The sequence below is a fragment of the Lontra canadensis genome, unplaced genomic scaffold (genome assembly GCF_010015895.1).
Source record: "Lontra canadensis isolate GAN:19392208 unplaced genomic scaffold, GSC_riverotter_1.0 scaffold23, whole genome shotgun sequence".
NCBI classification, from domain to species: domain Eukaryota; kingdom Metazoa; phylum Chordata; class Mammalia; order Carnivora; family Mustelidae; genus Lontra; species Lontra canadensis.
In genome coordinates, this window is record NW_022631017.1 from 2,532,044 (window position 1) to 2,554,397 (window position 22,354).

Genomic DNA, 22,354 nt, shown 5'->3' on the forward strand with positions numbered 1-22,354 from the left:
GAGAAGGTAAGAGTGTAGAATCCATAACTTAAGTGAAGGAGCACTTGCATTTTACAGGGGCAGGACCTCCCCTTCCTACTAACCTGAGGGGAGGCATAGAGAATGGGTACAAATGTGTATCTTTGCAAGATTTGGTGGTGAAAAGTTGTGAGTGCTCTTACTTGATTGCCTCGAGTTTCCTAGTAAGTTACAAAGCAGGAACGGTACCTCAGAGTGGAAAGGGTTGGGCAGGTATCCAGGGGAAATAGTAATTTTGGAAAGTGAGCACATTAGAAAACTATTCAGGATTGTAGGACATCTTTGAGTCACCACAGATTTAAGTCAGCTGTTTTGAATCTTTTTCTTGGACAAAACTGAGCTAGAGGTTACTCGTAAGCGTACTGATATCTGGAAAACAATGTTTAAATATCACTGTTTGACATAATTTCAAGTGACTCTTTTGTTTTTTAAAAAGATTTTATTTATTTATTTGACAGAGATCACAAGTAGGCAGAGCGGCAGGCAGAGAGAGGGGGGGAAGGAGGCTCCCTGCTGATCAGAGAGCCCAATGCAGGGCTTGATCCCAGGACCCTGAGATCATGAACTGAGCAGAAGGCAGAGGTTTAACCCACTGAACCACCCAGGCACCCCTTAGTAATTATTTCTAATTATTATGTCATACAATAAGAAAAGAAATTTCAAACAATGATCAAAATGAAGGTTAAGTATTAGAATAGAATAAATTATGATTTGTATAATTTAGATTTGTCTTAATCTAGCAAAATTTATAATTAATTACATATATAATCATAATAATTTTTATCTTGGCTATAATTTCAGCATTAGGGTTCTTGCATAACCTAGGATGCAGTAACTTATTAGAAATCCGTATTAATATCTGTATTTGTGCTATCTTTCAGTATGGACCAGTATTTACAGTCTTCATTATGGGCACCCGAATGACCTTTGTTACTGAAGAAGAGGGAATTAATGTGTTTCTAAAATCCAAAGAAGTAAATTTTGAGCTAGCAGTGCAAAATCCCGTCTATCGCACAGGTAAAGAATATTTTCAGATAGTTTGTTTGAAATACAACTTTGGAGTCCAAGAGTAGCTTTGTTAACAATTATATCCTCACTCCTCTATCAAGAATGTTGATGGCCCCTTCCTTATTTTATACTTTAAAATCAGGACAGAAGGTAGAAAGAATATCTGATGAGTTTGGTCATTGAAAAATTATTGGCAGCCTCACACAAGTCTTAATTAGATGTGGGTAAGAGATGAGGTTACCCCACTGTTGTTTACTTTGGAAAATATTTGGAATCTGTATCCTGTTACAGCTCCCAGGATGTCCTTCACTCTGTTTTACTGCTGTGTAGACAATGTTCCACAGGCTATATCTCTTGGCTTGATCATATGTTGCTACTCTGCTCACTGAAAGTAGAATTCTACTGCTTAATGCAACCTTTACTGTGGCATTTCCTGACACATTCCTAGGGCTATTAAGGTAAGTGGGGCTTGGCCTCGTGTAATCCGTGGCCTTTTGCTCTCCCTCCTCAGAGACTTCTGGATTGTACTTCTCAGGATGCTTCCGGTGTGACTGCCCACTTGATTTCTTCCCAGGCTGCAGATATGAGGTGCTGAGGCCACTCATCCTCCCAGGAAGGGGGAGCTGTTTCGTGTTGGTGCCTCATTCTTTTCTCTGCTTCCGTAATGTCTGTGCTTGCTTCTGTTGTCTATGAGCTTCTTTCTCTTGGTTTCCTTTTTGGCTTCTTTCTTAGGTTCCTCTTCATGTAGCCTCTCATGCATCTCTTGCCATTAAACAAAAACAAAAACAAAAAATTTAGAAGCTGCCAGTGACCAAGAACATGATGGTTGTTTCTTCTTGCCCGCATGAAGATCACAACATGTTGGTTAAATTCTTTGACTATTGAGTGCTTCTCGGTACTTAAACTATGGAATTCCAGATCAAAGAAAATAAATATTTTGAAGTTTGAAGGCTCTGAATCTGTAAGTTCACATATCCCTCCAGAAAAACATACCAACTTACTCACCAATCAGGTGTGCATGGAAGTGATCAAGTTTTTTCACATGTGCCACCTCTAGGGACTTTGATGTTTAAATATTTCTATTTAATAGACAAAATATGTTAAGATGTGCTCTTGAGCCAGCTTCCTATTCCTCTAGTACAGAGAAGATCTATGCTCAGGAAATTGAAACATTATTTTTAATTAATAATAAAATACATAATAGGCTGATGAAATAGAAAACTAAAAACTATTTTTTGAAAAAGCTACGTTACAGACAATAAAACGGGATTAAAGAAAAATATAAAAGAAAAATGAGTTTAAAAACTCATACTCTTGCTAGACGAACTCAAGCAGGAGGTGTGTATCATGGAAGAAACATGAACACTAATACAAAGGAAGTAGTGGAGCCAAAGCTACTCATGGGGTAAGGAAGTATAGACACTTGAAGGAGAAATAGAAGTTGGCAGGAGAAACGTGTGGCTTGTAGCTGTGGGTGTGTGGGGTTGGGGTGAGGCTGATCAAGGAGAGAGTGTTTTGTGCAGCTAGAACATCTAATAAAAATGCTGGGAAATATGAATATAAATAATGGAAATACCACACTGTACCTGGCATACAAATCTGGGGGGAGAAGGGCCTGGAGATGTTACTGGAAAACTAGAAAGATGGTAGAAGGCCTTTTGTAAACTTTGTTAAATGTAGAAAGCCAATGAAAGCTTTTTAACGTGCAAATAAAAATCACCAGATTTGTGTTTCCCAGAGGCCCTCCTAGTCACCCATTTGTAGATCACCCCCAAACATGAATTTCCCTACAGACTCTTACAGTTTCATGGGATAGGTTGAATCTTCACCTCCTTTTACTTGCAGGAGGTAATTTTATGTACTGGGAAGGCTTTGGCTGCAGTCCCTGTGGCCAAGTAATAGTAGAGGTACATTGACTGTTTGCTTCAAGGAATTGTTGCTTCTGTTAAAAATAGTTTTCTCTGTTTTTAGCATCAATTCCAAAGAATACTTTTTTAACACTGCATGAAAAACTTTATATCATGATGAAAGGGAAACTAGGGACTTTCAACCTGTATCAACTCACCGGACAACTGACTGAAGAATTACATGAGCAACTGGAGAACTTGGGCACTCATGGGACAATGGAGCTGAACAACTTAGTAAGGTAAAGTACATGCATTAGTAGTGTTCGAGCTTGTTGGTTTTTTTGGTTTGGGGGGTTTTTTGGAATAAAAAACTTGGAATCCTGCACATTGAACTTTAAAAATTATCTGGTTGATTAATGAAGTCGATCTAACTGGTAATTTAAGAGATTTTATTAATCTTTTACATCTTAATTAATGGACAATTTTTCATTAGCACTCCGATTTTAAGGTGAGCCAATATGATCATTTTAATACATGTACAGTAATTTCTCCTCAGCCATTCCATGCCATGAGAACATACCTACCTAGAGGGAATGCTGAGAGACAGGTGAGACAGGGAAGGGCACTGGAGGGAATCAAGTGACCTCAGCCATGTTCTGAAGCTTTCTGGCAAAAGTAAGGGCTGGGCCTAGGAGCTGTGAGAAAAATTCTTCATGTGTGTAAGGAGATTTGTTCAATTGAAGTTACCTATTAAGCACTTTCCATCTCAGTGGGATACTGGGATGCTGAAGGCAGGATTCAGTAGTTCAGACTCAATAAAAAAGAATAACAGTTAATATTTTGTTAGAGGTCCAGAAAGAGAGAGAGAAGAAAACAACAACAACAAAAAAGGCAAGCAACTGACTAAACTTTTAGCATGCCCAGTATCTACAGCAAAACCAAGCAAATTCTTGGATATCTTGAAACTTTGGGGGGAAGGAGATCCTGAAAAATTTCTAGTGAGGAAGAGATGGCAAATAAAACTGAAACAAACAGTACTTAGTGTTACTAATCTAGGTCGTATTAACAATCTTTGATATTCATTTCTTTATTATGCCAGAGTAATTATTTTTATTCACTTATGGTGATAGGTATTATACTCCAATGGGTAGTAGTTTAAATCTGTAGGATCCTATGAGAGCTTGGGAAATTTGGTAACTAGTGTTGCCCTGATTTTTTGGCTCTCTTTTGCTGCTGTCTAAAGTCATGGACTATATCTTAGTTATTGCTATTATTTACTAAATAAGAACTTGTTGAAATTATATTGAATCAATTTATTTCTACACATGATCTCACATTTATCAGGATCTAACAATGATTGCTTAGAAAACCTTTTAAAACCTTCAGATAAATGAACCAAAATTTCAGTTACCCCTAAGTTATCTTGACCACAGTAAACAAATATTAAAACCTTTTGAAACTGATTCTTTCCCAAAAGAATCTGTTGCATATTATTATCTACCCCTAATATATAGCTATTAAATAATGTCCTTTTTTTGTTTCTTTCGCCTTTCTTCTTTGGTCATTGGGTCTGACTTTCTATGTGATTTTCTTTGTAGGCATCTCCTTTATCCAGTCACAATGAATATACTCTTTAAAAAAGGCTTGTTTCCCACAGACGAGAGAAAAATCAGGGAGTTCTATCAGCATTTTCAAGCTTATGATGAAGGTTTTGAGTACGGGTCCCAGATGCCAGAATGTCTCCTAAGGTAGGGAGCGCTTCCCTACAATTAATTCACTGACCAAGCTCCTCCCAGCAATTTCCCTGTTCTCAGTACAGAGAGCAACATCTACGAGGAAGAGACAGGAGCTACCTTTTAAGACAAATTTGTTTTTGGTGTGTGGGTGACTTGATGGAGGAACTGAAGAAGAGAGATGCATTATTTCCTTTTTTTTTTTTTTTCCTTATTTTGAGGAGCAAAAATGATACAGGGAGAGACAGAGAGCCAGAGAAAAGATACGAGAATGAAACAAAGAGTTTGTTTTGAGGCCTTTTATCCTGTTTACTGTTATTATGATCACATTCATTGCTGTACTTTGGAACCCTGCTAAATCATCAGGCATGACCAGTCTTAGAGTCTGACATGGTTGACCTTATTCTCCCTGAGGCACAAGGAGGTATGGGCAAATGTATTTTTCACAGTTGGCTCAAAGTGGTTGGAATGCAAAGTAACACATGAGTTTTTAAATGTCTTGGCAGTTGGTTTATAGTGGTGACTGGTCAGAAAGTATGAAAAAGATTGTAGCCAGTTGGCTTTACCTAGCTTAAGCCAGCCGTGGGTCCTTGTGCTAGTTTCTCATCCTCCAGCCACTGCTAACAGCCAGAGTAAAAGTAGAATAATCAGGTCATGGGCTCTGTTTTTGTTTGCTTGTTTTTGTTTTTTATTCAATGCCAATCCTATAGGGATTCAAACATTTGTTTGCAAAAACCCTACTAAGATGTGGCTGCCTCGCCCACTACATTTTCTTTGTGATCTAGTAAGTCTGAAGGTAGACCTCGCATGAAATTCTAGGAAACTTAAAGAAGAAATTTGGAGAAGTAATTATAATTCCATAGATATACCCCCTTTAATGCTGTGACCTATTACTCCTGATGTGCTTTCAAATTAATTTATGCACATTTTTTTCCTTGCCTAGAAACTGGTCAAAATCCAAAAAGTGGCTTTTAGCACTTTTTGAGAAAACCATTCCAGATATGAAAACATACAAATCTGTAAAAAATAATTCCATGGTAAGTAGTTTTTTGCTAAAGTAAATGAGTTTTTGCCAAAATATATGGGAGGAAAACAGTAATAAGCTATGATTTTTAAAATAATTTTTTTTTGCCAAAAATCATGAGATTATTTAGGTAACATTTTGTGTCAAGTACTGTGTTGGATTTTTACATACATTATTCTATTAAAAAACCTTGTAACAATGAGGTAGGTATTAATAGTCTTCTACATAAGAAAAAACTAAGGCTACAGACAACAGCATATAACAAGGTGCTGAGGTTTTTATTGATTTATATATTACATAGTTAGGTCAACAGCAATAGTTGGGAGTTATGGCACATTAGATAAGGATAACAGAGTTCTACAAAGTAGACTTTGTTCTCGATGCCATTATCACTAATTATTTCTCTCTTCAAATAAAAGGAGGTAGTGAGGTATAATTTGAAAAGCAATGCACTGGAAGCCACTGTCCCAAGTGTCCTAGATTTGTGGTCCTTCAGGTGTGGTTCCTAGACCAACAGTACCAACATCGTCTGGGGAGGACTCGATCAGAGCCTCTGGGATGGAGCCCCCCAGTCTGTGGTTTCATAGCCCTTCCAGGTGTTTCTGATGCTTGTGTAATGACAAGTTCTCAACCCTGCCTGCTCATCAGAATCTCGGGGAGCTTTTGGAAACGACCTGATTCTCCAGACCCACCCTCCCCTTCAGAGACTGGGATTCACTTGGTCTGAAATGGGCTCCAATTCAGTCACCAGTCTCATGACCTTGGCCATAGCATCTTGTCTCTTGGCTCGGTTTCTACACCTAGCTCATAGAATGTGGGGATTAAGTGAATTAATATTTGTGAAGAAGTTGGAGAGTAGTGAGGACTATATAAGAGTTCAGACCATGTGTTTGTCATTAAAAATTAGACCTTTTATTTTATTTTTTTTGAAGATTTTTACTTATTAATTTGAGAGGGAGAGAGCATGCACGTGCATACAAGCAGGAGGGAGGAGCAGAGGGAGAGGGAGAAGCAGACTCCCCACTGAACAGGGGGCCTGATATGGGGCCCAATCCCAGGACCAGGAGATCATTACCTAAGCCAAAGGCAGACATTTAACCTAGTGAGCCACCCAGGTGCCCCCCAAAATCAGACCTTTTCTTTCTTATAGATGATACCAAGTGTTTTTACTTGCTTGCCTTTCATTATTACAGCAAATGTTACCACAAGCAACTCTGCTTAACACTGGAAGGGAAGATCACTTCAGAAAAAAAAGCGATGTATGAATGTTTAGTTATCTCCCACCAGAATAAAGGGAATAGAAAGCTATTTTGGAATGCCCCACACTGATAAACAGTGTTTTAGCTAAGGATTCTACTTTACAAACAGACCCAACACATTTTGTTTGCATCATTTTCCAGGATTTAGGGCTAAAGAGGCATGTATACAAAAGATGCACCCAGATGAATCTGTGCTCTGTGGGCCTGGCAAACAGGGTTTTGAATGCCCCAGATAAAACTCTCCACTGACATTACTTCTAGAGCAGCATTTCTTGTTCCTAGTCTGAAGAAATGAGGCATTTTTAATCATGGGTACTCTAACTCTCTGTTTGAATAAAGACAGATTTTGCATTTTGCTAAAGCTAATCCAATGTTTAAGACTTGGGGGCAGAACTCAGTTTGAACATTCAGGGGCAGTTTTCATTTTTTGTGTGTATAATTTCTGTTTTTTTTTCCAGCAGTGTTCACACTGAGCTTGCGTTCTGTACCCAATTTTTTTTTTAATGTGGTCTAAGAAGAAAATAAAAGATTCTGTTGTCTTCTGTATAAGTAGATTTCAATGGCCTAGTTAAGCAGAAGACTGGAAGAAGTTTTTGTTTTTTGGAAATATTACACACACATCCTCTTACATTATAAACTTCAAGTGTGGTGATTTCTCCCTTGTTATTCTAGATATGTATTAAACTAGTATTTTCATTTAAAATTAAGATTTCACCTACAGGATAGCATCCAAAGAATGAAATCCATGTATAGGATTTTCCATGAGCTATAAACTTTGTGTTATTTTAATTTATGCTGTATGATAGAAACTAGCACTGAATAAAATTTATACTTAAATAATTTGCAATTTTGCTAACCCATTGTTACAAAAACAGTAAGACATCACTAATGTTTATGGGGAGCTTACTCTGTGCTAGGCATAGCGTTACACATTTCACAAATTCATGACTCATTTTTTCATAGTAGCTCTAATACCCAGAAAACTGGGGGTTATTAAAACCAGAAAACAGAGGATTAGAGTGGTTAATCACTTTGGAAACATTACATGCCTTTGTAAGTCATAGTACTAGTCTCTCATTGTGTATTTTCTTTGATTGTGATTTAACAGTTATTTCATGTATCCCAAGATCTGAAGCAAAACTACTAAGTAGTGGTACAATACAGTTCTCTTAATCCCTAATCCATGGGAGTTGTGGGCTGTATCTCTCATGGGGCAGTATATCACAATAGCTAAGAGTGTGGGCTCTGGAGCAGGGGCCAAGCTCCCAGCATTTGAATCCCAGCTCAACCACTGACAAGCTATTTGTCCTGGCCGAGTTCCCTAACTTAAGTGGCTTCAGTTTCCTCAAATGTAAAACGGTGAAGATAACAGTATCTACTTCTTCAAATTGTACTGAGGATTGAATGGTTGAACTTTTGCAAAGCCCTTAAAGCCGTACTCGCCTTAGCAAGCAATAACTAGGCATTAGCTGCCATTATTTTTATCACCTGAATTTGAGTTATTTAAGATTCAAAGTACATGAGTAACTTAATGCAAATGTATCTGAATCTCTTCCCCACGATGGAGAATGACCATTAACAAAGGTGTGACTGGGAAACCTCTCAGTGAAGATAAAGCTTCCATGGAATTTGTGTAATGACCTGAGAGCCACCATAGGTGGACTTGGATGGGGCCCTGATCTTAGTTGGCACCATTCCAGTCAGATATCCCTTCTCTGCATATTGTAGTATTTATACTATCTCCTGGCTTGGCAGTGCTTTCTCCATGGTGTACAGGCTGAGAATCTTCATGGCAAATGGGGGTAGGGTTTGCTCTGGAATGCTCCAGATACCTGTGTTTCTGTGTTGCTTGCATTTTCCTAAAAGCAGAGGTTTATTTTAAAAATTGTCAAAATGATAATATGGACTAAGTTTTGTTTCAAGCGCTTTATAGGTAGTAACTGGTTTAATTCTCACAACAATTCTATGAGGTAGATACCATGTTATGACCATTTTCTCGATGATGAAATCGAGACACAGAGCTTAAAGTGACTTGTCCAAGGTTATCTGGGTCTTGAATAACGAAGCCAGATTCTGGTTCCACATATAAGGATCTTGGAAGTTGCCACTCTATCCTCACAACAAGCATAAGGCTGAAGAGACCAATACTAAAATTATCAGACTGGGACTTTAAAATAGCTATGCTTAATATGTCTAGGGTTTTAATACATAAAGTAGACAGCATGGCAGAACAGATAGATAATATAAGCAGAGAAATGGAAATCCTAAGAATGGTTAAATACTAGATACAATAAACACTATAACATAAATGAAGGATGCCTTTGAGGGGCTTATTTGTAGACTGGCAGAGCTGAGGGAAGAATCTCTAGAGGATATAGCCGTTGAATGTCCCAGAACTGAAAAACAAAGAGAGCAAAGACTAAAAAAAAAAAGTAGAACAGAATACCCAAAGACTATGGAAGTATGGGACAACTGTAAAAGGGATAGCATCCATACAGTGGGAATACTAGAAGGAGAAGAAAGGGGGAAAGGAGCAGAAGAAGAATTTGACACAATAACGACAGAATTCTCCCACAATTGATGTCAGACACCAAACCACAGATCCAGGAAGTTCAGAGAACAACAAGCATGTAAACACCAAAAACATTATCATTTTTAAATTATTAAAAAAACAAAGATAAAAAGTCCTAAAGAAGCCAGAAGGGAGAACACCATATCTATAGAGGAACAAAGATAAGAATTTTTTCTGACTTCTCCTTAGAAACTATGCAAAACAAAAATAGAGTAGAGTGAAGTATTAAAAGAGTAGAGTGAGAAAAGAAAAACCATCAATCTGGAATTCTGCACCCTATGAAATTATCCTTTAGAAGTAAAGTTGAAATAAAGGCTTTTTCAGACTAGCAAAAATGAGAGAGTTACAAGAAGTATTAAAGGAAGTTCTTCAGAGAGAAGAAAAATAATATAGGTCAGAAACTTAGATCTATATAAAGAAGGGAAGAGCATCAAAGAAAAAATAAGTAAAGGTGAAATAGAAATTTATTTTCCTTAATCTTAATTGATCTAACAGGTAACAATTTGTTAAAATTATAATAGCAACAATATATTCAGATACACACACACACACACACACACTTATGTGTGCTTATATATAAATGAAATCAATATGTATGGTTATCTGCATGTCTGTCTGTATCCTTTATCATATCCTTCTATAATAATAATCCAGTAAATAAAATGTTTCTCTGACTTGCGTGAACCCCATAAGCAAATTAATTGAATGTGAGGAAGGGTTGTGGGAACCTCTGATTTATACGAGCAATCAGTCAGAAGTACGGATAACAAACTAGACTTGAAGCTGGCATCTGAATTCCAAGGATGAGGTTGTTAGAACCTCCAATCTGTAGCCAGTTGGCCCAAAGTACAGGTAATAGCCTGGGCTGTGACTGGCACCTGAAGGACAGGTGGGAGGTGGGGAAAAGATATAGTCTTGGAGGACTAAATCCTTAACCTGTAGAACCCCATGTTATTTCTGGGTAGATGGTGTCAGAATTGAGTTGAACTGAGTTCAACTAGATAGTGTCCTGAGTGTTTTTATTGCTGTTTGGAATTCCCCCTCCACATATACACACACATTAGAAATTGGCATCAGAATTTCACACACAGTGAGTATGTCCTCTTTACCACTTCTTTTCAACATAGTACTGGAAGTCCTATGCAGTAAACCAAAAAAGGATATAAAAGTTACATAGATTGGGAAAGCAGGTATAAAACTGCCTTTGTTCACAGATGTCATGATCATATTTATAGAAAATCTGAGAGAATAGACAAAAAAACTACTGAAGCTAACAAACAATAATAGCAAAGTTGCAAAATACAAGTTAATATCCAAAAGGTAACTGCCTTCCCATGTACCAATCATGAATGAGTGAAGTATGAAATTAGAAACACAATGCCATTAACATCAGTATCCCCCAAAATGAAATTTTTAGGTATAAACTTGACTAAAGATATGTAAGCTCTATATGAGGAAAGCTATAAAACGCTGATGAACAAAACCAAAGAACTAAGTAAGTAGATTATTTTATGTTCATGGATAGGAGGATTCAATATTCTCAAGATGTCAGTTCTTCCCAACTTGACCAATACATTCAAAGCAGTCTCAATCAAAATCCCAGTGACTTATCTTATGGATATCAAAAACTAATTCTAAAGTTTATATGGAGAGGCAAAAGACCCAGAATCGCCAACACAACATTCAAGGAGAAGAACAGAGTTCTTCAAAAGAGCACTACTACCCAACTTCAAGATTTACTGTAATTAATGTTCTAGTGCGGTATTGGTGAAAGAATAGACAAGTAGATCAGTGGAGCAGAATAGAGAGCCCAGAAATAGATCCTTTTAAATATAATCAACACATTTGACAATGAACCAGAGGCAATATAGTGAAACAAAGATAGACTCTTCAACAAAAGGTGCGGGAACAACTGGACATCCACAGGCAAAAGGAAAAAAAATTTAAAAAGAACAGTCTAGATAGAGACTTTAATACAATTCACAAAAATTCTCTCAAATGAATCATAGATATAAGTGTAAAATGCAAAATTATAAACTACTAGAAGATAATGTAGGAAAAAACCTAGTTGACCTTAGGTATGGTGATGCCTATTTAGATAAAACATCAAAAACATAATCCATGAGAGAAGATGGAAGCATATGAAAAGATACTACACATCATGTGTCTTGGGGGAAATCCAAATGAAGACAACACTGAGACACCACTACTCTCATTCTGGCCAGAATCAGAAACACTGGCAACACCAAATACTGGCAAGGACATGGAGCAACAGGAACTCTCCTTCATTGTTGATGGGAATGCAAAATGGTACGAACCACTTTGGAAGACACTTTGGTGGTTTCGTACAAAACAGAGCATACTCTTGCCATAAAATCTAGCAATTGTGCTCCTTAATATTTGCCCAAATGATTTCGAAAACTTATGTCCACACAAAAACCTGCATTTGGGTGTTTAAAGTAGTTTTATTCATAACTGTAAAACTTGGAAGCCACCAAGATGCCTTTGAATAGGTAAATAGATAAACTGTGTCACATCTAGGGAATGGAATATTATTCAGCACTAAATAGAAATAAGACATGAAGGAACCATAAATGTGTATTACTAAGTGAAAGAGGCCAATCTAAGAAGATTATGTAATGTATGGTTTCAACTATAATGACATTCTGCAAAAGGCAAAATGTGGAGAAAGGAAAAAGATCAGTGATTGTTGGGGAGGGAGGAGAGATACACCGGCAGAGCACAGAGAATTTTTAGGGCAGTGAAAATAATTTATATGACATTATAATGGCAAATATATATCACCATGCATTTGTCCAAACCTAAAGATTTTACAATGCCAAGAGTCAACCCTAAGGTAAACTATAGGATTTAGGTGATTGTGATGTGTCAAGGTCCTTGCTCCATGGTTTAAAAAAAAAAAAAAAAAAAAGTACCATTTTGTTGAATGATAGTGATAAGTAGGGAAGGCTATGCCTGTGTAGGGATCAGAACTATATGGGAATTCTTTGTACTTGCTTCTCAGTTTTATTGTAAACTTAAAATTGTGATAAAAATAAAGTATTTAAGAAAAAAAAATCAAAAACAAAAATGAAGCCATGGTTTGAACCAATGCAGTAAAGCAATTGTGCTCTAGAGTGTCTACTCCTAATTACTATGCTACCAGTAACTACATAAACCCTTTAGCATGCTTCAAGCTGCAAACCTAGGAAAGACAGAAATAATGTATTTGAGATTAAGGAAAAATGCGTGGTGTATGTTTACGAACACCATTCTTTGTCACATAGCTGTGGTTTGACAAGATATATTTCTTTTAAACAGACATTAATGCAGGCTATGCTGGATATCATAGAGACGGAGAGAAAGGAAGAAGAGAGCCCCAGTTATGGGCTCTTATTACTTTGGGCTTCTCTGTCCAATGCTGTCCCTGTAAGTATATTAGTAAAATAGGGGTTATATTTCTGTCTCCTGCAATTTCGCTTTTTTCCTTTCGTTATTCTTTCTTTTCTTCTTCTTTTTTTTTTTGTGTGTGTGTGTGTTTTTGTTTTTGTCTTTTCACTTCTTTATTATGGGAAAGAAAAAGGCTACAGTGGATTTGGTTGTAAGCTAGAAAAACAAAACCGAATGCCTAATGAAATCTAATAAGATCACAAAGGAGGCAGAGCAGAGACAGCAAGTGAATTCTGCCTTTGCAAGGCAAGCTTGTATCAGGCTAAGGGAAAAGCTTGCGCTTTGGGATCAGTTGTGACAACACCTGCTTTTAAACAGGTGCTTTTAAAAAGAGCTTTCTTTGTCAGGCAACATGCTTAGTATTGGCGCTGCAAATATGAGTAAGTCTTAACTCTGTCATTTTATTGGGGAGAGAGTAGGTAAATGGATAGTGTGGGATAGAATTAGGCATGAATCAAGATAACCCCCGCCAGAGGTATAGAATCTCATGGAGATAATTTAAAAACCTCAGCCGCCTTTTCTTTATGGGTAACAAAGGGATAATACAACCGGTATGGTCCTGGGACTTGGGTACTTAATAAATGGTAACCCTCCTTTCTCTTTAAGGTGGTTGTGAGAATTCAGTGAGATAAACCCAGCTGGTACCCAGTGAATATCAGTTCTTTGTCTTCCCCTCTACCCATTCTCCTACATGGCATTCCTGTTTGTGTTTCTTGGCATCTTGGTCCTGTAGGTTTCCCCATGAATAGAGCTAGTGACATTGGAACTCACAATACTAAAGAAAGCAGAACGTTTTTAACTGTTTCTTTCTAAAGCTGTTATGAACTAGATTAAAGCCATGTGATATGTCTGCCCCTTCTTGTCTGATGCACGTCAGGGAGGATCTCACATTAGCCTAAACTGCTCTGATATTATTTGAGAAGTTAAAGGGTAACCTGTTTTCTACTGAGCAGGAATATTCAACCCATCTCTAGTGATAAATGTGTCCATTTTCTTTTTTCTTCTAACAAATAGGGATGAGATATTTCAGGTATCATTTATGTCTCCTTCCTCTTAGTGAAGGCTTTTTAAGTACTGCTAGTCTAGTTTCTTTTCATGGGTTGTAAACTGACTGAGTAAAGAGCAGAAGTAGAAATTCTGCCGTCTCTGCCATGCGTACTTCATCTGGCATGGGCAAATAAAAATCATCTAATCCTTTTTCCCCTCCTTTATGTACTTCTGATATTTTTTAAGAAAAATATGCCCTGATTTCTCTTTGCATCGTTTTCTTGGATACTGATTACGCTTATAGCAAAATTAAAAAGCAAATGTCAGAACATCTCCCTAAGCAGAACAGAGCAGCCCTTCCTGTCACTGGATTAATTTTCAAGATCTCATTAGAGAGATCCTCCAGAAGAAGGGGACACAAAGCCCCATTGATCTGACTCAGGGGAAGTCAGTTCTTTGGAATCTGTTCCTGGCACCAGCCTGAAAGGATTTAAATCATGAATTTCAGAAAGAAAGTGTCTGATGATTAGTGAGAGTTCCATCTTTCTGGCTCTCAGTGGCACCTCCAAGAGGCAGCTGGTGTGCAGGCAAATACCCTCGAAAGGCTTTAGAGTCAGGCCAAAAGCCAAATCCCAGTGCTGGGTTACAGTGAGTCAAGTGTTTAACCCCTCTGAGTCTCAGTGTTCTCATCTATAAAATAGGGTGAATGTAATCTACCTCATTGGATGGTCATGAACATGATATTTTTAAGATATGGAAAGTGGCTGACAGTCCCTGGAAGAAAGAAGGTGCTCACTGAATGTTAGCTTTCTTTTATGAAAAGTAAGGCTGTTGTTTCAATCATTACTTTCAGTGGTGCATTAATAATAAACTGCCCTGTCTTCCAAAACTGGACCACTCAAATGCCCCAGGGTGGGAGTGGCCACTGCTGTCTGGCTTCAGTGATCTCCCCTCACTGCCTAGAGAACCCTCAAAAGCCCTGCCACTGGGATAAGTGGTGGGGCCTGTCCTTTCTTGGTGCCCAGGTCAGGTTCTCTTCTCTCCCATTCTGGGCTCTCCCTCAAGGGGCGTGGAACTCAGAGCTCAGGCTTGAGATAGGCTGGGGACAGGACAGATCACCAGAAGGCTCCATTGTGGTTGAGGTGAACTTTGGTACACTGGCCCAAAATACCGACCATAATTTGCGAAACCATTTGTATGAGAAAACCATTTCCAATTTCCAAGAAATCCCTGCCCAATAAATCTTGTGGACCATTTTTCCAAAATGAATCTCACCACTGACATTTTATCATTGTTATTGCTTCTCCCAAGCTCTTTCTGAACCCTTTCAGTACTGACCATGACCCCCCACCCCATCCCACCTTACCCTCGACTCCCACAGTCTGTGTTGTCTGTCCCACCCATTGCCTGTACCCTTAGCTCTTTTTCCTCCTGATTGCATTTCGTATCCCCAACTAGACGTGAAAGTTCTTTGGGCAGGAATGATATCTTGTACATGTTTGTGTTTACCATGATTGTAGAAGACTGTCTGACCTGTTATAGAGACTCTATAAGTATTTGTTAAATCTCTTTTGAATGGAACAATAAATGATGCTGAAGAGCATACCTATTTAATCTTCTCTTACTGGGCTGGACTTTCCTCCTTGTCCCTTTCCACCTTTATTCTTATCCCAAAAACATTGCAGTGGCTGCTTCTGAAGTTCAGTGAGCCAGGTCGCCCTTCTCCTTTTTGAGCTGCCATCGCCATGGACTTGACCCTTTGGCAACATACTAATTGATACTTTGGGGAGCGGTCTTTAACTGGGCGTGCGCAAAGATCCCGAGGTCATTTATTCTTGTTTGTTTCTGTAATATATGTAAATTTCTTATTTACTCATTACTGTCTTTTATGTGACTTTTCTTTTTTTTAAATGTAATTGAGTTTTTTACCAAATTTAAAAATGATAAACAGCACCTTCGTACAGCCATGAATAATTTAGTTGAATTCCTTGTGTTCATTATAAAATAAGTTTTACCCAATTTTCGTGACTCTAAAACTCTAAGCACTGTTTGGTATAACTCTGAACACCTCTTTTGTATAACTGAAAATCTATGTGCTATCCACTAAGCTGTTTTTTCCCCATTACAAATTCTGACCCTTTAAATAAGACGAAGTGAGTATGGAGTCGTTATTAATTAAATCCAGTAATTCAGCACTTCCATCCGTAGACAATGGTAGCAGGGGCCCTAGCGGGGAGACAGAAGTGAGCTCTCTGAGCATGTTTCTTCTACTGTAAAATGGACTGGATGAGATCTAGGGTAAGTCTTCCGTGATCTGAATCATGCCGCAGAAAGAGGCTCTCACCTCTCCAAGGTGGTGGCCTTGGCTTTCCCATTCATTTTGTCTATGTACACAGTACCCTGTTTACAGGGCCCTCGGGTTTCATGCCCCAGGGCGGGAAACCACGAGGAGTATTGAATTTGGCTTACTTCACCGCTTCCCTTCAGATAGTTGCTCTTCCTTTTTTGGCCACAGAGGGGAGTATTGGGATTATGTAAAGGTACTTAAAGTTGCCCCACAAAAGAGACAAAAAGACTTAAGTGTTTTAAATGTGAAATATTGTCTGAGTCTTTCAGGACTGATTGTCCTAGCTGAAATTTCTTTTACAATACATGTTTACAGAAAAGATGCAAGGGAAACCCAAACTTCTTTTATTAATTTTATACAGTTTCCTTTATTATGTAGTCTAAAATTAGAAGCAAAAACATCTACCTGAGTTAGTGGAAAGTTAATTTTTGAGATATATGGCAGTATAATTTTAACCTTGTAATACTGCAATGAGGAAAGATGTGAAATAATCTTCTTTGGTCTAGAGAGCATTTGCGAGCATGATAGATTCAGTAACATTCAGCTGGGGAAAGGACCATTATTTTTCATATTGAGTACTCATAATTTATGGGATTTGAGGTATATTTTTCTGGGCTTATTGAAAATTACCATTTTTTTTTTTTTTGCAGAATATAGGATTTGCTCATTCATATCTATTTCATGGAAATTAAATTTTAAAAAATATTTTCATTGGGATTAACATTTTAAGTATCATAATTTGCTGTTTCTGTATATTTAATGTATGCATATATAATATTTTATAATGTGTATTACTAAAAAAGAATCCTGCCTCATTTTGTAGTAAGATAGTTTAATCTGTAAAAACAAAAGAGTTAAACTATAGTGACAAAATAGAAGTATAGATTTGACCTCTCAGAAGTCTATAACAACTCTCTTGTTCAAAAAATCTAGTTGTTTCCAAAAATGCTCCTTACTAACATACTTTTAAGTTTAATTTAAACATTTTCCTGGTTTCTTCTAATGTTTATGGCGAATATTAAGCATGTTTTTTTTTTTTCATTTCAAAAGAGGTTGTATTGTGTGATACATGTTTTCTGTTTTGTTTTGTTTTGTTTTAAGGTTGCATTTTGGACACTTGCATTTGTCCTCTCTCATCCCACTGTCCACGAGACCATTCTGGAAGGCATATCTTCTGTGTTTGGCACAGCAGGTACTAAACCTGAATGAACTAACCTGGTTGAAGAGATATCTAATGTGTGCTTATCACATGTTATGGGTACAGCTAAAGGCCCAGAATTTTATAGAAATTGAACGTAATCCAAAATTGAACTCAAGTTGTGTGTTTCAGGGTATAAATTGATCAGGTAGGTTCCTAGAATTTAATTACCGTCCAGGTTATTTTAGAGGGCATTTAGTCTAACTCCCTTACTTTCCAAATCATGAAATAAGTGCTAGAGAGATTGTGATTTGCCCAATTTCTCTACTGTATATGTATAGACAAAGCCTTTTTCTTCAAATCTCGTGGCCCCTCAGTTATTTTTGGAATTCAGGATTTTCTAGATTTTGTAAAAAGTAATACAGTGCATATATTACATAACACAGATGTTTAAGTAAGGTTTTGTCACCAAAGGAATTGTTTTAAAAGTTAGAGCTTTGGGGGGTTAGAACAGTTAAGTGGGGATTGCCACCTTGAGTTTTTTAGTTCAGATTTGTACTCTTCAATTGTCATCTGTTTTAAAAAGCAGAAATAAGCTTGGATGCTTATTCAAGCTACTTGCACTCAACCACTTGTTTATTTTACGCATAATTTGACCTGTTGGGAAGTAGTATCTTTTTAAAAAACCTTACTATGTCAAATTATATATTCTGATATAAAAAGAATGATAAATGATTTGGAAGAAAACAATATAATAGGTATATTATATCCTACAAAAGGTAGGATATAAATTAACAGCAATCCCCTGCTTCATGATTGCTGAAAATATTTTATTTGAAATTTTTTTCTTTATTTTCTACTGCTTCTTATTGAATCAAACCAGAAAGCAAATTGGCTTGTTCAACATTGACTATCTATGCCGTACTGTCTCTGAGCCTTAAGTCATATAGAAATAGTGAGGATTAGAATCACTAAGTATAAACCATGTAACATGTTAGATTCTGGAGACACATTAGTGAGTAAAAGAGAAGACTACTTGCCTTTATGGAGCTTACCTCTACAAAGTTACGGAAATACGCAGGCCTGTATGTCTACAAACAGTAAAAGGGAATGTGTCTTTGACTGTCACATTTCCGACTTCACCATTTCCTTACTAGAGTCCTCTCCTCATATAGGGTTCTCCAAAATCCTGGTCTTTAGGAAATCATGAAGTAGTTATGGAATGGTGGAGATAATGTGGGGAGCCTGTCTGACCCAAAGGCTACAACAGAAGTATTATATTCGTCTAAATGTCTATAATACTTGAATCTTGAACTCTTGAACACAGTTCAATGGAGAAAGACAAACCCTTTATTCTTTTTTCTACATTCTGGTTTATTTTCAGAATGCATTGTTCTCCACTGACAAATGCTCCTTCAAATAGTGATACCAGTGTATGTATATATATATATATATATATATACACACACACATATATATATATAAACTGAAAGCATACATATATATATGTGTGTATGCTTTCGGTTTTTAAGACTCATGCAAAATTGAAAACAATTTACATAAAATATCAAATGTTCTTTTCTGTGTTTATTTGGAAGCAATTCAGATCAATTCCTGTATAAGATGTAGTAGAGCTCAGGCATTTAGATGAGAGAGGAAACCACTCACTCTTTGGAGGTTGATACTAAGGAAGATACCCATGCACCCATACAAAGGATCCTGTCAGAGAAAGGACATTAGAGTTCATGGAACAAGAATCTGACTCAGTATAGCAGTTCTCCATTCTTATATTCACCACTGCAAGATCATTTCTTTCTTAGAGATGTCCTTAGTGACTTGGATAACTCTCCACATCTCTATGGCCTCTTCACTCACTACTACAGCCCATCCCAGGTGTATTGCTCAACTTTCTTATAGGTCTCAGAGTAAAAGCTGCTATTGAATCACTGGTCCTTTGTGTCTGGCTTTTTTTCACTTAGTATGAAGTTTTTTTTTTTACAATGATGTTATACATTAATTGATTTTCACATGTTGAATCTCCCTTGCATTCCTGGGATAAATCCTACTTAGTCATGTGGTATAATACTTACAATTTTTTATGGAAATAAAATATCCATGTTACATATAGGTATTTATATCCATATAGCATATATCATTTTTTTGTTGCCAGATTCATTTTGCTAGCGTCTTATTAAGGAATTTTAGGAATTTTACATATATTTTAATAAGGGATATTGATCTGTGGTTTTCTTTTCTTGTGTTTGTCTGGGTTGGGTCTCAGGAAAATTCTGGCTTTATAGAATGACTTCAGAAGTATTCACTCCTCATATGTTTTGGAAGAGTTTTGAAGGATTGATGCTAATTATTCTTTAACTCTATGATAGCTTTACCAGTGAAGTGATCTGGTGCTGAGATTTTCTTTGTGAGAAATTTTTGATTAATTTAATCACTCTACTTGTTACAAGTCTATTCAGGTTATATATTTCTTCTTTTTTATTGAAATTTAACTGACACATAACATTGTATTAATTTTAGGTGTACAATATAGTATTTTTAAAAAATATTTTATTTATTTATTTGACAGAAAGATCACAAGTAGGCAGAGAGACAGGCAGAAAGACAGGCAGAGAGAAAGACGGGGAAGCAGGTTCCCTGCTGAGCAGAGGGCTCGATCCAGGACCCTGAGATCATGACCTGAGCCCACAGAGCCACCCAGGCACCCGGAATATAGTGACTCGATATATGCATATACTATGAAGTGATCACCACAATCAACATCCATTATCACAAAGTTATAATTTTTTTTCTTGTGATGCAAACTTTTAAGATCTACTTTCTTATCAACTTTCAAATGCATAATACAGTGTTGTTAACTGGTTACTATTGCTCTACATTACAGACACAGAAAAATAGGGACACTGCACAAATTTCCATGTCATCCTTATGCAGGGGCCATGCTAACCTTATCTGTATTGTTTCACATTTGGTAACACTATCAGTTTTTCCTTGGTCAGTTTTGTAGTTTGTGTCTTTTTAAGGAATTTGTCCATTTCATCTAGGTTATTTAACTTGTTACATATAACTTCATTTTACTGCCCACAATCTTTTTTATTTCTGGAAAATCACTAGAAAAGCATCTCCCTCAGCCTTGATTTTAAGGCTTCTCTTTTTTCTTGGTCAGTATAGCTAAAGGATTGTCAGTTTTGTTTTCAAAAGATCTAGCTTTTGGTTTGTTCTTTTGGATGTTCTTTTTTGGTATCACTTTTCTATTCACTATTTCAAGTTTCTCTGTCCTCCTCTTTATTATGTATAATTTATATCTCTTTATCAGTATTCTTTATTTTGTTCTTTAAACACAATTTTTCTTAAAGTCTTGGACTATATTTAAAATCTCTTATTTAAAGTCTTTTTTTTAAGATTTTATTTCTTTATTTGACAGAAATCACAAGTAGGCAGAGAGGCAGGCAGAGAGAGAGAAAGGGAAGCAGGCTCCCTACTGAGCAGGGAGCCTGATGTGGGGCTCAATCCCAGGACGCTGAGCTGAGCTGAAGGCAATGGCTTAACCCACTGAGCCACCCAATCCCCCCCCCCTTTTTTTTAAAGTAAGTCTAACATCTGAGTTTTTTCAGGGATAGTTTCTACTGATTTTTTTTTTTCCCCATGTATGGTCTATGTTTTCTTGTTCCATGTATTATTGCACATTTCTCATTGCATGTCTTACATTTTGTTTTGATAACTGGACATTTTAAATAATACAAGTGACAACACTGGAAATCAGATTCTCCTGTTTCCTCAGGGTTTATTGCTGTTGCTTCTTGTAATAGCCTTGTTTGTGTATTTGTTTATTGACTTTCATGAACTAATTCCAGAAATTTTGTATGATTATATTGTATTTTGTATTACTATCATATGTTTCTACATATGTTTCTGCTTGGTTAGGTTAGTGTTCAGCTAATAGTTGGACAAAGATTTCTTTACACTAAGCACGAATAAGACCTCCATGTTTGCATGTTTGGGATTTTGTTTGCATGTTGGAGCATGCCTTCAATACTCAACTAGGCAGTTGGTAACACTGCCTTAACTTTCACTTCCCACTTGCGTGGAACCTCAAGGTCAGCCATAGGTCAGAACTTAGAGCCTTCTCAGGTCTTTCCTGAGCCTGAATGAGGCCCTGGGCATTGGTGCAGTCCTACACAAGTACATGCATCTTTATATTCCCAGGAATACATTAGACCTTTTAAAGCCCTTAGGACAGCTCATTCCCTAGCTCTTCATTTTAATCTTTTTGGTTTGCCTGTTGCTTGTCCAAGCTGTTATCTATTGCCTCTGCAAAGTTAATTATCCTTAAAGGTTCCCAACCAAAACCCCTGGGGGAAAGACTTTTTCCACTGTGTGAGTTCCAAGTCAGATCAGATAAAGATAGTCTTATAAGTGAGACTCTCAGTCTTATAAGCCAGACAGCTCAAATAATGAGAATTCTCTAGGAATGAGGTCTCGAAGGAGTTCCAATCTTATTCTGTCCCCGTCTGGTAACTGCTGAGCTGCTGGTTTGCAAGGCGATTGTAGGCTATTGGTTTTCAAGGCTACCGTGGAGCTATGGAGAGAGGGATGGGAATAGGGCAAGTTAAGGTGTCATTAAGTTTGTTCTTCTTACGAAGATTTAGCCATTTTTCTTGGATAAACACTTCCTGCACTGCTGCAAGCCTTTGGTTAATTCCTAAAGTCCTGAAAAAAGTTGATATTGACAAATTTTATCAGATTTTTCATTGATTTTTAGAGAGGCACTTTTTGGAGTCCTTACCCTGCCATTTCTGTTAACCTTACCCTGAACCATAAGTTTTAAATTTTCGTTTAGGAAACCTTCCAGATTTATTGTTAACCCTTCATTCACCTGTTTATTTAGGTGTCCGTCAAATATCTTTTTGAGTACTTGCTATGTCAAGGCATCGTATGAAATACCGTGCTATGAGG

General features: G+C 37.1%; 1 protein-coding gene and 1 non-coding gene across 6 annotated transcripts in view; one reads left to right on the forward strand and one right to left on the reverse strand.

Moving 5' to 3' along the window:
* The window catches only part of LOC116870387 (24-hydroxycholesterol 7-alpha-hydroxylase), an 89,405-nt gene that overhangs the window by 14,427 nt on the left and 52,624 nt on the right, over positions 1-22,354 (forward strand). For 4 of the 5 annotated variants that reach the window (XM_032861996.1, XM_032861994.1, XM_032861998.1 and 1 more), the window contains 6 exons: positions 900-1,035; positions 2,998-3,172; positions 4,472-4,621; positions 5,550-5,643; positions 12,783-12,890; positions 17,347-17,437. In XM_032861996.1, coding sequence (XP_032717887.1) covers positions 927-1,035; positions 2,998-3,172; positions 4,472-4,621; positions 5,550-5,643; positions 12,783-12,890; positions 17,347-17,437 — 727 coding nt within the window. In that variant the 5' untranslated portion in view covers positions 900-926. Of the gene's footprint in view, positions 1-899; positions 1,036-1,386; positions 1,485-2,997; positions 3,173-4,471; positions 4,622-5,549; positions 5,644-12,782; positions 12,891-17,346; positions 17,438-22,354 lie in introns of those variants that run through there. The other variant, XM_032861997.1, reaches the window with a different exon arrangement.
* On the reverse strand, positions 20,288-20,397 carry LOC116870621. The gene has a single exon (XR_004383267.1). It is a non-coding gene; the product is annotated as a U6 spliceosomal RNA (small nuclear RNA).